Source organism: Etheostoma cragini, chromosome 17 (assembly GCF_013103735.1).
Source record: "Etheostoma cragini isolate CJK2018 chromosome 17, CSU_Ecrag_1.0, whole genome shotgun sequence".
Taxonomy (NCBI): Eukaryota; Metazoa; Chordata; class Actinopteri; order Perciformes; family Percidae; genus Etheostoma; species Etheostoma cragini.
The window spans coordinates 4,606,618-4,622,398 of NC_048423.1; the positions used below are offsets into that span (position 1 = coordinate 4,606,618).

Here is a 15,781-nt window from a genome sequence, read left to right on the forward strand (position 1 = left end):
TCTGCTTCGCATAATTTCTATACCTCCACAATTATGGTAAAAGCGTACCTGGAAGAGGCCAAAGGTAAATGTTTTTATTTTTCTAAACATGGACACGCTAGTTACTACTTTTAATAACCAAAATATTCTTTTCACAGTGATACCCTGCATCAAGTCCAAGCGCTCATCTACAGTATGTGGATTTTACAAGAGATGTTTGGTAAGAAATCTAAGCAGTAAATCAAAGCAAGAACAGAGTACCATAACATTTCACAATGTTTTTCTTTACTACTAAAGGATGCCATGTCAGCTTTTGTATGCATGGCTTTGACAACTAAATGCAAAGGCATTCTTTCTAAACGGTGTTGACGTAGTCTTTTTAAATGAGGTTCAAATGATCACTCAGCACTTTTGTCAAGAATGCTGGGTTAACTTGTAGTTGAGGTTTATAACAATAGTTACTATTAAAAACAAGTTACAATAAAAGTAACACCTACATACTGTACTCTGAGCACAGACATGGGCAGAGTAAAAAAAAAATTACAGAACAGTTTAAATTACAGACGTTTCTGAAAAACTGACCTAAATAAAGACAAATGTGAGCAACAGGACAGCAGTAGCACTAAGGTCAGTCAAGCAGCCGGACAGTTTAGCGCCTTCGAGCAGTGTAATGACAGACATTTGCCAAATGATGAAGGCATCCAAACTAGTGTTAATGTTTGGTGGCTTGTAAGCAATGACTTTAGCTGTCTAGCCCTGCAAGGGCTGAGTTTCGTCATGCTCATAAAACATTACATTTCTGAGTTGCTTTAAATGAAAATTCAGATTGAAATAAAGCAGATTTGTATAGTAGGAAATGCAGTTTCCTCCTGTGTTTCTCGTAATTTGACTTATTTCTTGTTGCCTAACAAAGTAAATGAGTTGTGAAAGAGCCATGCTGAAAATTATTTTCTAGAATCATAACATATATCTGCATGTTTGATCACATTATCCCAGCTCAGGTGGTTATGTTTTTGTAGTAGGTTACAGTGGGGAAAATGTTAAGGTTTCTTATCTAGTGTAGTATGAATAGTTAATGCCATAATTCAGGGGCCTCAAGGTTAAAATACTTGCCTGTGACCAGCTTGTTAACCAGAACGTTGGGTTTGCAAAAGCAGTCTTTTAAAAGTTTTTTTTTTTTTTATGATACTATGCCTTTTTTATGAGAAACTATACTTGACTTTTAATTAGAGCTGGGCAGCGATTAAAATTTTTAATCGCAAAATGTTCCTGATTAATCGCTAAATGAAATAATGAATTCAAAAGTAGTGTATATAGTGCAATTTATTTTATTTTTTTATGTTCTGCCATATAAACAAAATTGCCGTAACATTTGTTCTGCAAAAACTTGCTAGCATTTTTTTTTTATAAAGTAGCAGTTAAATAAAATATTTAGTGTACATCTCAACTTTAACATAATGTATTTATCATGTCCAGAGTTGAATTCCATCTGGTTGGAACGTCTTGCATCAGCGACTCCTTCTTATGTCCAAGTTCTTCTGTTGTTACTCTAACTTTGCAGTCATTTTTCTCGTGATGGTGCGTCTTGAGGGAATCTCATACCTTCCGTCGTCGTTGCGATTCTCAGACCGATGTCCTCCATGGACCTGCAGTCTGTAGCTGTCCACGTTGCTATGTCATTTGTTAGCGTCTCTTGCCTTTGTTTATCTAAAAACGCGACAGTGGCGCGTCAAAGCCTCGCGCCACTGTTTCTCATTGAATGATTTGCTGGTATCAACTGTCAAGGTGATATTTCAGACTGGAAGTACTCCGGTGGTAAGAAAATTCAACTTTGCAGTATTTACAAAGCCTGTGAGCAACAAACTTTGACAATAATAAAGAAATAATAAAATCTGCGTTAACGCGCAATAAAAAAAATTGACGTAAATTAATTAATGAGTTAACGCGTTAACTTGCCCAGCCCTACTTTTAAGACATTTTTTATTGGATACTATAATAACACTTTTATAAACTATATTATGACTTTTTGTAACAAACTTAGCCTCTCATTTTGAGACCCATCTCCACAGCGCTGTCGAGTGAGGTCTGGCTACACCATAGATATGTTATGGACATTTTGTTTTGGATGGCTCTAAGCGCCGGACTCAGTGATGGTGGCTCTCCAAAATGGTCTCAGGAAGGAACTCGTTTTGGTGGAACATTTGCATCAGTGTGTTGCCATGTGAACAAATTCCACCAATCAGTCCCAAAAGGCCAGCTGGATAGTATATGCTGAAAACCTATCCTTTGAGACTTTTTAAAAAAATATATTTTTGACATACTGTCTTTTACTACTTTTTTTTTAAATTATTTTTTTGACATTTTTGAATGTCTTTACTGTGACTTGACACTTTTATGGTAAAAAGTGCCCCTTTTTATTTTTTACATACTAATACTATGACTTTTCGGGCAACATTTTTACAACCTACTATATGACTTTTACAATGACATACTATGACTTTTAAGACTTTTTATGATCTTTTTTTGATAATATTTCTATGACATTAAATACCATAACTTTTACATTCTTTACATACTAAACTATGACTTTTTTGACATTTTTATGAATATTTTACTATGACTTTTGTTGACATTTTTATGTCTTACTTTACTGACTTTTATTGACATACTATACTCAACAAAAAAAGCAACATCCTGTCACTTTCAACTGCTTGTATATTTTAAGGCCAGTTGAGGTGGTTCGGGCATCTGGTAAGGATGCCTCCTGGGCACCTCCCTAGGGAGGTGTTCCAGACACTTCAATCTGGGAGGAGGCCTCGGAAGACCCAGGACTAGGTGGAGGGATTATATCTCTAACCTTGCCAGGGAACGCCTCAGGATCCCCCAGTCACAGCTGGTTAATGTGGCTCAGGAAAGAAGTTTAGGGTCCCTTGCTGGAGCGGTTTCCTTCTTTGACCTGATACGGGATAAGCAGATGAAGATGGATGGATCGATGATAACGTGCAAATATTTATTTGAACGTTAAAAAATGTAACAACTAAGACATAAACCTAACAATTGTCACCGATATGTGACTAACAAAAATGGAATGATGCTCCTCAATGCAGCGGCCTTGGGTTCGACTCTGACTCCTTTGCTGCACTCCGTTTCATGTCTTCATCTGTCCTGTGGAAATAAAGGCCTAAAATGCCCTACAAAATCTAAAATAAAAAGACATGGAATATTGTGTTCCTGCACAAAGCGGGGCTGGCCTGTTCCTTCTGATGTAATGCACCAGACTGGCTAGTTCTTGCGGTTGTTGTTGCCATCCTGTACCTGTCCCACAGGTGTGATATTGCGGTTGAAAAGATAACACCAGAAAAAGGAGTAGTCTATAAATCTTGTGGAAAAAATGATGTGCTTGTCTGATCTTGTGTTGTATCCACCGAAACCAGATAAATAATGGGCTCACTTGACCTTGTTATATCCACCGAAACCAGATGTCTCCTGTTAAAGTTACTGAGCTTTCTGTTGGGAGTGTCTGAAAGGTGTGTGTGTGTGTATAATGGGACAGCTGAGAGAGAGGAAGACAGACAACTGTGTAATCTACTGAAAGAGACTTGTCCCTCTGTACTTTGCCTATATCTTGTCTCCAGAACGTTCTGTAATAAAGTACACTCTATACTCCAACTGCAATTGAGAACCTCTTCCTTAAAAAGAACCTTGGGGCAGAATTTAGAAGCCCAACGTTGGCCACTGTGAGGACGATCAGCTGTGCTTCCTGTCTCCCTTCACCGCCGTCTTAGGCATCTCACAGTAGAGACATTTCAATGTCAGATTGGCAGGGCCCCTGGCCGTATTTCTTTTGGTGTTTTTCAGACTTCGCAGAAAGGTCTCTTTATTTTCCCAATTTTCTGTTAACAATAGTCTATTTGACCGTTCAACAGGTGCCTGTTCATTAATTGTTTGTGGTTCTTTGAACAGGCTTGGGGAACATTGTTTAAACCCTTTTACAAAAAAGATCTCTAAAGTAATTTAGTAATTTAATATGAGTTTTTGACAATATTTTATGATATATTATGTCTTTTTTTTGATAACCTTTATTTGACATGTTTTTTATGACATACTATACAATGACGACAAGATTTTTATGACATACTATAATTACTTTTGACTGACTTTTGTGACTAATGAAATTTAGAATTACGTACTATACTATGACTTTGACTACATGACACTTTACTATGACTTGTAATTATTACTATAATAATATATACTATTTTGACATACTATATTTTGTAACTTTTTTTGACCACATGTTTTAGACATTCTATGACTTTTTTCACATTTTTATTACACCATGACTTTTGACTTTTGTAATGACATACCAAACTATGACTTTATTGACATTTATTTAAAGAGATTTTTATGACATACTATTCCTTTTTGAAGACATTTTTCTAAAAATATTTGTTTGATTTTTTTATAACATACTCTGACTTTGATGAATTTTTTATGACAATACTATGACTTTTTTGATGAGATTTTTATGACATACTGTAACTTTTTGATGACCTTTCTATAATTGTTTTGCCCCTTTTGACAGAGAGGGTGAACCTGGGAGCAAACACTTTTGTTGACCGCTGCACGCTGTATAAACACAATTATTTCTACTGCCCAGGTAACAACTACATTTGCTGACTTCAGTGCTAAGTGTATTTTACAGATGGAAGAAGAAGAATAAAATCATCGTAATACAATCTCAAGTACAGCACATTGTGCGTCTGTGTTTAGTCCCTCGCGACAGCATCTTGTTGGACTGCTTACAGCCGCAATACTATACTATGAATTGGTGACATTTTAATGCACTACGCAACTTTTTTTGTGAAATACTTTACAATGATTTATTTAAAAAGAATATGACTTTTGTGAGATTTTTATGACATACTATGACTTTTTACACAACAATGTTTATGCATAGTATGACTTATAGTATGACATAAATGTTTTGATGAAACATTGTTTTTTTATTACTACTGTTACAAACGGGCTCAGAGAATGCGACAGTGGACTCCATGCAAGATATTACTTAAAACCAACAATTTATTGAATTTACTGTTAACACGAATCCAACAACAAATGAGTCTGTAGATTAACAAAGTCGGTAATGAAAGCCATACGTGGATGTGTGTCAAGTGTGCTGTGAAGAAGTTGAAGGTGCAAAACGATTGACAGGAGATGTCTGCTAGAGCAAAAGACAAAGATACAAAATAAACACATTCTTCCACCTTAATATCTGCAACACAAAACATGCTTTAACAATACAGTATAAAAATGTTGATCCATAGGCTACACTGGAATGGCTATCATACAAACATACCCATTTCCATATTAAATGAACAGTGACCTAAACCAGATCCAATCTTTCACCCATCAACCTTGTATTCAGAGGACAAATTTAATGATGTGAAACTACTACATTCTGGAGTTAAAGTATAAAGTTACAAGACATTTAATGAAAATCAATAGGACACAATTTATAAAACAGTACGCTCCTTAAAGTGATTGCGGAGCCCCAGGAAAGCATGTAACCAAACAGTGAGGAGTATGGTCAGCAGAACATTAGAATTTAACCCTTAACCCTAAGTACATATCAAAATGTTCTGCTGCTGATGACCTGAATCTTGACAAAACATAGTTGAAGATGTTCTGCTTTTACAAAATTCCAGCTACGAAAAACTGGAATTAACACAGTGCTTAACCAAAGTAGCGTCCCCAACGGTTCTTGTAAACCAATGCTTACTAGCCCACCAAGTTATCCACGTAGACGCACAACACAGTGTGAAGTTGTTACTTAAAAATAGGAAATCCATTTTCCCCCTCCTCCCTGATACGACGAGCCAGACTTTTGCACTTCAACTGGTTGAGACCGGAGAGCAGGTTTTGAGTTGGGATAAAGAAGTTGTTGAGCACACCAGCTTCAAGATGGGCTATAAAGTCATTCAGAAACAATTGAAAACAGCAGCTCAGGTCTGAGCGTCTCCAGTCACTGTCTTTAGTTCTAGAGCTGCAAGCATGTAAGAGTGTGGTCTTGGCGTGGTAGGAGCAGAACTTGTCAAATGAGGAGTCCTTTTCCTTCAGCAGATTGAGGAGGTGCTTTAGGAGCTTCAAACACTCCCTCCTGTATGTAAAGATAAATAGATAGATTATTAGCTGTGGACAATATTTATATGATGGTCAAACTTATTTCCAAACATACATGCTTTTTGTATACATGTATACACTTTTATATCTTTTTTCTTTGTGATAGAAATAAGTTGACTAGGATATAGAAGAAATTCTACACAGTGTTATACTTAAACTAATATATATATATATATATATATATATATATATATATATATATATATATATATATATATATATATATATATATATAAATGAGCTAGTTAAAATCTAACCTGCAGCATTGTGCTCCGGCTTTCTCACAGCATGTCTTCTCTGATCCGTGATTCTTCAGGATGGCCTTCTCAACATGAGAGAATGAAACACGCCAAGTATCTGCATTTCGTAGAAGACAATATAGTCAAGGGACAAGGGGACTTAATGCTACCGATTTTTGCCAATTGCTTATGTATTGAAATCAAAAGTATTATACAACTAGAAAATGCATTTCCTGCAGGAAATGCGTGGAAATGGCTGGATTGCTAAAGTTAACTTGGTCAAATAGCTTAAATCAGTGAGAAGAAGTTGAAGTAGTAAGAATATTTGAAAAAGTAGCAATGGTTTTAATTAAGTTGAATAACACCAGTAATACATAAGGAGCTAGAGCTAGATTTTAACAGTTGAATGGTTTTAATAGCTGAAAGTGTGCAGAACATAAGAATAATTTAAAATAAAATGTACATGTAAATGCATTTTTTTTTAAAGTAAAATGCATTTGTCAGAGTTGATGTACAACAGTGGGGATCAAACCCTAGTCCTTGTCCACTGCACATCATTACATTCACCACATGCAGGACTCAAACCCTGCTCTGCTACACCAAGGTCATCACCATTTCAACTTCACCATCAGCAGGTGATGGGTAGCAGGCGTACGTTCAGCCCTAACCAAGTCTGCCTTTGATCCTTGGTTACCACACCTACTGCCACAAGAGATGTGTATAATGTCTGTGTGTGTGTGTGTGTGTCTCTCATTCTGGGCAAGCTGGTCTTACAGGGCGGTGTGTTCAAGTGCATTCTGGGCGTGCGCGCGCACACGCACGCACGCACGCACGCATGCACGCGGACAGACGGACGGACGGACGGACACTATGCTAGTTACACACACGGCTAGTTAGACACACTATGCTTGTTACACACACAGGGACACAGCTCAAATCTCTTTTTTTTCTCTCTGTTTTAAAATGAGAGTGAGACAGAGACGGACAGATAGAAATGTGTTTTTTATAAATTAGTGAATAGTTTTTGCAAGAGTTTCTTTTTTGCTAAGGGTCTAAGGTGTTCTGCTAATTGTGTGTAGTGTTTTGACCTGTTTTCAAAAATAATGGTTAAGCAGTCGGAAAAAAAGAAAAATCATGAAATGGTTCACAATAAACCCCCAGAATGTGAAGAGTTGGGCTAAGTTAAGGGTTTGACTTACCCTTGGCAAGGACCCCGTCATTTTCCACATTACCATTGCCCTCGTGTTTCGGTACTAGATAATATGGCTTTTGCTTGTATTCCTTCTTTACTTTAGTTCCCAGCCAGCCATCTATTTTAATGCCTTCCTTGGTGAAAGGTGGCCAGCTTGATTTAACCATGATACTGAGAACAACATCCAGTGAAATGGTGGTTGATTGTACTGTTGTGATTAGCGTCACTGCAGGGCAACCTTTTTTCTTCCTTGTCACCTCCCATTCTGAAAGAGAAAAGGGAAATACAAATGTGTTTATTATCATTATATACTGTATACAATCAACTTTAATTGAAGGTATAAGAGTGACGTGACACATGACATAAACAAGTCATAAACGTGTATGGCGTAATGCTTCTTTTAGTAAGTGTCAATCGTTTTTGTCATGCCAATTTAGGGTTGGGGTTCATGTGTCATGACTGTGTCATATCACTCTTATGTAGATACCTTCAGTAAAGTTTTACCATACAATCTTACTTTATAAGACGTTTTCCTTGCAATTTCTATCTAATTTGCGAGGGTAAAATGCATGTTGTGTGTAGTGCGGGATGTAGTCTGAACATAGGGAGGGTATTTTGTTTCTGCCTGCCACAGTGACTGATTCACATATTGCATTTGACCAACTCAACAATTAAAAAGTGCTTATTTTGGTACTCACCTGGGAATTGCTTGACACATTTCTTCACTTCTTCCCTGAACTCCTTAAGCATTTCACTGGCGGATAAAGTGTTGGTCTTTTGAAATGTCTGCAAAGGGCTCTTGCCACGTTTTAATTCTACACTGTAATAGGCGCCATCATCTCCGAATGGATTAACTTTCACTCGGTCAACAGGGATGGTCAGCATGATGTCGAATTCATCAGGATTAGAAATCTGTAAAGATAAAAAACATTACTGTTGTAATGCACCACAAAATATAGAATGACATAATTATCCCGTTACAAATGTGAGTACATTTATTGTAATCAAAGTGCTATGCTATACTGACCCCTAACCCCTTTCCTCAAAAACACACGCTACCCATTGTTTGTTTGAGGGAACTCAAACAAAGGGCTTACCTTTAGATTTTCATAGTAACTTCCAGTACGCAGTTCTTCTACTTCTTTAAAGCATTGGGTGTTCTGTTTTAAATGCATACTTATAGTTTTCACTATTGTATTGATGACTTCTGCTGCACCTGATCTATCGTCCCTTTTAATTTTCAGATTTTCAAGAGTTTTGTTGAGGATAGAGTTTACTTTGTCTTCACACCTTTCTTGTGGTACACAAGCCTTTGTGGTGGGCTTTGGTGTCTCTGGCTGCTTCTTCGTGGTTGTCTCTATGCCAGGACATTTTTTTGCTTTGGTTGTCTTTATAGAAGCCTCCGTGGCGAACTTAGTTGCCTCTGGCTGCACCACCTTCATCACCTCCTCTGAATTTCTTTCTGGCGATTTGGCTTTCCCACCACATTTTTTTACTTTTGTGGGCTTTGGAGAGTCCTTTGGCCTCCTCGTTGTCTTTTCTGCAGATAGATCTGTTGTTTCATCCCTGTCAGCACAGGCTTTTGTTTCTTGTACACAAGCCTTTGTTATTTCTGTAGGTGTACTTTGGTGCTTGTTGGTCTTCTCTGTGAATGATTTTGTGGTCTTGTCTTCACAGCTGCTCTGTACACATGGTTTCTCCTCAAAGTGGACTGCCTTTTTCCGCGCCTTTGGTTTCTGTTCCTTTATGGTGCGTTTCTGCTTCTCTTCTGCAAAGCCATTCTCTGGACCTTTGGGCAGAGATACTGGTTTCAATTTCTCGAGTCTAGTTTTACCCTCGACACACTGTGTGTCTGGACCTTTTGCCTTGCGTGGTCTCCCTCTACCAGTCATGATAATACAATGAGAGGAATGACGCTCTGGCAGTTACACTCCACAAAGAGTAGGAGAACACACCTCTTAGCACGCCCCTTTAGTTTTTCTTGTGAACGTGTTGCTGTAATAGTCTTACAATTCATTTGAAAATGAAATTCCTTTCTTTTTCCTATACCAATACTTCCATCTTGTGGACACAAGTGTGTATTATAAGAATGCTCTGATTTCTGTCAGAGCTGTTTTATTTAAGACTACAGTAAATCAAGATGGGTAAGCCTTCTGTTGGCCTGTCATTTCTCTGCTGCACACCCAGAAAAGAATGACTAATGACCACAGCTCAACATTTTGGTTGAAACATGTTTAATGTCACAAAGAGGCTCATGCCATCTTACAGTGAGTTAAAGTAGCTTGTGCCAATTTAAGCTTTTCCAGTGGAAGTGCAAAGTTAGCAAAACGCCAATTAAAGTGCTTTAAGAATCAACAGGTGGTCTACTCAGAGTCCCTCGGGAAGGACAGATTTGGACCATTTGTTTTAAGTGCTTATCATAGCTTAAACAGAACAAATCACTAACTTCTACTAATTACTACTTGGAAGAACATAGTTTTATCATCTTGTAAATGCTCGTACAGAGTACCATGGAGTTGCAAACAAACACTAAAAGCAAGACATAAGCACAACATTTACCATGTAGAGACCAGTGGCTGCACTCCAGAGAGCTAGAGCGGTGATACATTTCACTACCTCTAATTGTTCAATGTCTCAATTTCACAGAAGAATTGCCTTGAATCAATTCAATAGTGCACATTAAAACTATCTGTTTGATATTACATAGTACGTAATGGTACTCTAACCACTTAAAATGAAGTCAGGAGTGCTGCCTAAGGACGACTTAAGATCTAAATGTTGTTCTTTCCTTCGAATGCTTTTGCGATGCATTGTGATGATTAACCAGTCTTTGATTATTAGGTTGAAGCAGCCAGTTGTCGGATTGAGTTGGATGACCGATGTCCTGCCCTGTGAGACCTTGGGGTCGGCAGAGTAGCACAACATTCATTTGTTCTTCTGGGCCTTCTGGGCGGACTTAGTAACTTTACCAGTGGTGGAGACCTTCTTTTCTACGGCCTTAATCACGCCAACGGCCACAGTCTGGCGCATGTCACGCACAGCAAAACGACCTGCAAGTTAAAGAGGAGCAGAGCGAGATATTTTAGGTCACGGTTTCATCTCATACGACTTATAGTGGAGTCACTCAGCTTTCGATGGGTGAAAAAAGTGTGTTGGGAAGCTGTTGAAATTTAACAAATCTTCTACACTTGAACTTACCAAGTGGAGGGTACTCGGAGAAGCTCTCAACACACATTGGCTTTCCAGGAACCATATCCACAATGGCAGCATCTCCAGACTTGAGGGTTTTAGGGTTGTCCTCCAGCTTTTTGCCAGAGCGGCGATCAATCTTCTCCTTAAGCTCTGCAAACTTGCAGGCAATGTGAGCAGTGTGACAGTCCAGGACAGGAGCATAACCAGCACTGATCTGGCCTGGGTGATTAAGGATAATCACCTACAAACCAAAGAAATAACATGAACGCCATATTAACAAAAGATTATTTCATTCCTGTCAAAGAAACTTACTGCAAAGAATCAACTGTTGGCTTGTTTGGTGATTGTTGTTGTAATTGTCTTATTTTGACACCTTCCCTTAATGTCAGTCTGAGTGAGTTGTGTGGTAGAAATTTATGGGTATTTTGTTGTGGCTAAAGTACGATTTTGAAGATAACTCCAAATAGAATTTGTATTAAATATTCCTCAAGACTGTAAATAGTTCAGGCTAAAGAGAGAGCTGATTTGAGTCATGTTTCATTTCTAGAAATAGATCCTTTTTAATGTCTACCTGAGCAGTGAAGTTGGCAGCTTCTTGTGGTGGGTCGTTCTTGCTATCGCCAGCCACGTTGCCGCGGCGAATGTCCTTGACTGACACATTCTTGACATTAAAGCCCACGTTGTCACCAGGTAGGGCCTCAGTCAGCGCCTCATGGTGCATCTCCACAGACTTCACCTCGGTAGTCACATTGACGGGGGCAAAGGTCACCACCATGCCAGACTTTAGTACGCCCGTTTCCACGCGGCCTACAGGCACTGTTCCAATACCTGAGAAGTTCAGCACAGAGAACACTCAGTAAAGGATATTAAAGGGAACATTAGTTCTGACCTACACTGACCAAGAGCTATGTTTTGAGTCTATTTCACAATAACACTATCCCCTGTTGTAGTTCGGATTTTATCCATGTCTTAATCAGTGCGCTACGTGCCTCCTATCTTGTAGACATCCTGCAGGGGCAGACGTAGAGGTTTGTCTGTTGGACGGGTGGGGGACTGGATGGCATCCAGAGCCTCCAGTAGAGTGGTCCCTGATGCATTGCCTTCTTTCCTATTGATCTTCCACCCCTTAAACCATGTCATCTAGAGACAAGAAGATAATGTACTATATTATACATTTTATACAATTATTGTCAGGTAAAAGGTTTTAGGCTTATGGTCATAGTAGAAGAGAGCAACTCATTAGATTGCCATTTTTTTAGCTGGAGTACATTTGTTTTTTAAGTAACTAATGTTGACCAAAAAGCTCCAATGGCCCAATTTTTGTAAATAAAGTTAGAATTTTTTTAATAAAACACAATCTTTCATTTTAAGTGAGGCGCGGAATTCAAAAGCAATAAAAAACACTTTCCCAATTAAATACACTCAGGGGTTTTGGTGCTACAGCCGTACGGTCTGCTATGACCAGTAGCATATGGTGGCTAATGTTAGCAAACGTAAGCTAGATATTGCTGTGTGATAAACTGAGTCAGTTTTCTGATATTATGGCTCTTCTATACCTGTGCTACTGCCACAGTGGTCCATGTAGAGAAATAGTTACATAGAGCTGCTTTAAATCCCTAGCACAAGGGCACATATGTCTACTTAAAAGGGAAAAACGGTTACTCAGAGTCTTTAGCTACTCTCATTGTTTGAATTGGACCGGCAGTCACAGCAACTGGTTAGCCTGTGAGCTACAGCTTCCAATCCCTGGCACCAGCCATGCAAATTAGTAATCAAATTCCATGCTGCGTGTGGTTTAATGAATTTGTATAGCATTTGCATTCCTATCATTGGTCTTCTACTTACATTGGGGCTGGGCTCAAGCATGTTGTCTCCATTCCAGCCTGAAATAGGTACAAAGGCAACGGTGTCCGGATTGTAGCCAATCTTCTTAATGTAGGTGCTCACTTCCTTCACAATTTCCTCATAACGCTTCTGGCTGTAGTTTGGCTCGGTGGAATCCATCTTGTTGATGCCCACAATGAGCTGCTTTACTCCCAGAGTGTAGGCCAGGAGGGCGTGCTCACGGGTTTGTCCATTCTTGGAAATACCAGCTTCGAACTCTCCTACACCAGCCGCCACAATCAGCACAGCACAATCTGCCTGAAGATGCAGAAGATGAAGCGTTAGGACTGTTAGTACTACAGTGACTTTGGCCGTTGCACTAATTAATTTAGGATTTGAAGTTGACAACAATATAAACAACTTGTACTGTTCAGCGGGGACCTGCTGAATGAACTTGCTGCTACATATTGGATGCTGTTTATCATGACACATGTGGCTGCTTGTAATGCTATTTACTCAGGGACAAGTCACTATAGATGAGAGTCACTAGTAGTTCTTTCTCTAAGGCACAGAGGCTGACAAACGACACCACAACTGTGACACAAAGGGCTGAGCATCCTCAGGTTACAGACCTGGGAGGTCCCAGTGATCATGTTCTTGATGAAGTCCCTATGACCCGGGGCATCGATGATTGTCACATAGTACTTGCTGGTTTCAAACTTCCACAGTGAGATGTCAATGGTAATACCACGCTCCCTTTCTGCCTTCAGCTTGTCCAACACCCAGGCGTACTTGAACGACCCCTTCCCCATCTGGGGGGAAAGAAATAGTGATATGTAGTTGGTACGGCTTTTACCTTATGGTCAGAAGGGTGGGGGGTCCTGATCTTGAGAAAAGATGTTAGTTGATTCAAGGAGGCCTGTATCTCCTACCTCAGCAGCTTCTTTTTCAAACTTCTCAATGGTTCTCTTGTCGATGCCCCCGCACTTGTAGATGAGGTGGCCCGTGGTGGTGGACTTTCCAGAGTCCACATGGCCGATCACAACAATGTTGATGTGGAGTTTCTCCTTTCCCATGGTAAATGGAGCTGGTTGAAGTCACAAGGCTGAGTCTGTCAGCTAAAACCAGTGTTGAATAAATTACAGTTAGTACGGTATGCAGGTGGTTCGCAGAGCAGGAAACAGAAACCTTTTTATGCACTAGTCATTTTGATCGGCAGATATTTTAAAGTTTTGTGGGAGCAGCAGAACATAATTCAAAGGTGGTCAAGAGAGGCTGACTGAATGGGCTTTGCAGGCTCACACAGCAGGAGATTGAGCAAAGGCATTGCAGGGCGAGGAATAAAAACACTGGTAATGGAGTACTAATGCCTGTAGTGACTGGCGCAGGAAGAATATGAAAGGCTGCACAAGTTAGGAGTCTATTTTCTTTAGTACATCTGCCCTCAGCTGAATGTAGTGTCTGTTTGATCCCTGATATGTTTAACTCAGGCTACTGACAATGACGGCACTTGACTGGCAAAAGATGTCTTCTTAAACAGTGTGTCACAGAAGATTAGGGATGGTATCAATGGCCACTGAACTGCGCCAAGTCACAAAACCTTGTGCCCCTTCTACCTCTATTCATCCATCCAAGTGCCTGCTCTTCTCTTTCACATCCAGCCTGCTCTCCTGTCCTCAATGTCCTCCACTGTTGCGCACAGACACATAGAGAACAACAAGGCTCTGATGTTTCACAGTACCGAACTCTTTTCACAGACTAACTACAGCCTTATTCCAAGCCTGAATCCACCATTTTGTCAGGTCCTAAATCCACTGATAGTGTAGCAGCCATTTCTCAGACATTGCAGTGCACTGCACACAGGTTAATGCAGAGGAGAGTAAACACTGTTGTTAACTCTGTAGAAGTGTCATGGTGATAACCTTGACTACAATAATTGACACATGCACTACACAGTCTTCTTCTAAATAAGCCCTGTGAGGATTTATTTGATCTGAATCTAATTGGCAGCAGGTAGAAACGCCAGTAGCTTTAATCCAACTGTAACATGATCTCTTGGCCAGACAAACTTAGTGCCAGGACAGATAATATTTACATGCGCGTATTTATCCTGTACTGTATAACGTCACGACAGCTGCCGCAGTGCGCTTTCATTTATTAAATAAAATATCTATAAAACAGCGGACTATTACATAAAAATAAACACAGTTACTGTTATGTCTGGAATATTTAACGGGAAATGTCAACCTCACGTCACGTTCTATCATTTGCCCGCTCATTGACGCTGGATGCGTACTAAGTACCAGGCGCCTGCCCTCTTTCCTGCATCATAACAACAACAACACCATCCCCGCAACACTGACTGGAGACTCATAGCCGCTACAGAAAACGCTCATTTATTTCCCTGATAGTATCGATAAACAAAATGTATCTGAATGCATAATGTCATCTAGGCTAAGCTACTTTGCCGTACCTGAGAGCTGGCCGGTGTTAGTTTGGGTGCAGGACCGGAGAGGCTGAGGAGAGACGCTGATCCGGTTATAGCGCACAGGGCAGGCGGGGGTGTTGCGTAATTGCGCGCTCCCGCTGTTGTAGCCTACATCGTCACAACGGGGGACCAGGAGAAGTTACCGCAAACGAGTTTATCATTGGACACGGCTACCGGCGATCGAAGCATCCATTGTAGGACTCGACCCGTCAGTGTATATATGCTCTATTCCGTGAACGCGTCCAGAAAACAGTTACCGACGCATCAAAGCCCACGAAATGGGACACATTTTGGCAACCGACGTGAAATCCCTATTTTTGCTCTACTGTGCCTTTGGTAACCTTTAGTCTGTAATTAATGAGTTGTGACATTAAGCTATATCACTATATTTAACTAGGTAAGGCTGTTTGGGAATTAACATAGACGTTACATACATTATTACTTATACAAACAAAAAGGAGATGGACCTACACGAACTTATCCGACTTGTGTTCTTTGTTGTATCTGCTTAGTTAGCGTAAGTATCAGAGGAATGAAATCGCATTTCAAGCAGCAGAATTATATGCAGTAGTGGAAGTGGGTCCCTAGAGAGATACTATAGTGTAAATGGTGACCATGAAGCGAGCAGCGTTTGTCACGCGCAGCAGGTGCAGCTCTCACCTTTCCAGACGCTCCCTAGTTGGA

General features: G+C 39.8%; 2 protein-coding genes across 3 annotated transcripts; both read right to left on the reverse strand.

Moving 5' to 3' along the window:
- Positions 1-5,306: 5,306 nt before the first annotated feature.
- On the reverse strand, positions 5,307-9,527 carry cgas (cyclic GMP-AMP synthase). 2 transcript variants are annotated; one of them, XM_034897825.1, is made up of 6 exons: positions 9,027-9,527; positions 8,691-8,933; positions 8,292-8,505; positions 7,601-7,858; positions 6,420-6,519; positions 5,307-6,139 (listed from the first exon to the last, which is right to left on the reverse strand). In XM_034897825.1, the coding sequence occupies exons 1-6, from the start codon at positions 9,483-9,485 to the stop codon at positions 5,809-5,811; spliced, it is 1,605 nt and encodes a 534-aa protein (XP_034753716.1). In that variant the 5' UTR covers positions 9,486-9,527; the 3' UTR covers positions 5,307-5,808. The 2 variants fall into 2 exon arrangements, with proteins under 2 accessions (XP_034753716.1, XP_034753715.1); XM_034897824.1 differs by having other exon boundaries at positions 8,691-9,527.
- A 283-nt stretch (positions 9,528-9,810) lies between these two features.
- eef1a1a (eukaryotic translation elongation factor 1 alpha 1a) lies at positions 9,811-15,337 on the reverse strand. The gene is made up of 8 exons (XM_034897828.1): positions 15,083-15,337; positions 13,542-13,727; positions 13,242-13,421; positions 12,631-12,927; positions 11,775-11,925; positions 11,357-11,613; positions 10,792-11,026; positions 9,811-10,643 (listed from the first exon to the last, which is right to left on the reverse strand). Exons 2-8 carry the CDS (start codon positions 13,683-13,685, stop codon positions 10,519-10,521), a joined length of 1,389 nt encoding a protein of 462 aa, XP_034753719.1. The 5' UTR covers positions 13,686-13,727; positions 15,083-15,337; the 3' UTR covers positions 9,811-10,518.
- Positions 15,338-15,781: the final 444 nt, after the last annotated feature.

What these genes read in the sequence shown, in the direction of transcription:
- cgas (XM_034897824.1), bottom strand. Translation starts at nt 9,485, where the DNA reads ATGACTGGTAGAGGGAGACCACGCAAGGCAAAAGGTCCAGACACACAG. An exon ending in TGACGGGGTCCTTGCCAAGG is followed by an intron (nt 6,520 to 7,600) that starts GTAAGTCAAACC and finishes TACGAAATGCAG; the next exon opens with ATACTTGGCGTGTTTCATTC. An exon ending in GCCGGAGCACAATGCTGCAG is followed by an intron (nt 6,140 to 6,419) that starts GTTAGATTTTAA and finishes CTTTACATACAG; the next exon opens with GAGGGAGTGTTTGAAGCTCC.
- eef1a1a (XM_034897828.1), bottom strand. Translation starts at nt 13,685, where the DNA reads ATGGGAAAGGAGAAACTCCACATCAACATTGTTGTGATCGGCCATGTG. An exon ending in TGATCACTGGGACCTCCCAG is followed by an intron (nt 12,928 to 13,241) that starts GTCTGTAACCTG and finishes CTGCATCTTCAG; the next exon opens with GCAGATTGTGCTGTGCTGAT. An exon ending in GGATGTCTACAAGATAGGAG is followed by an intron (nt 11,614 to 11,774) that starts GCACGTAGCGCA and finishes TGAACTTCTCAG; the next exon opens with GTATTGGAACAGTGCCTGTA.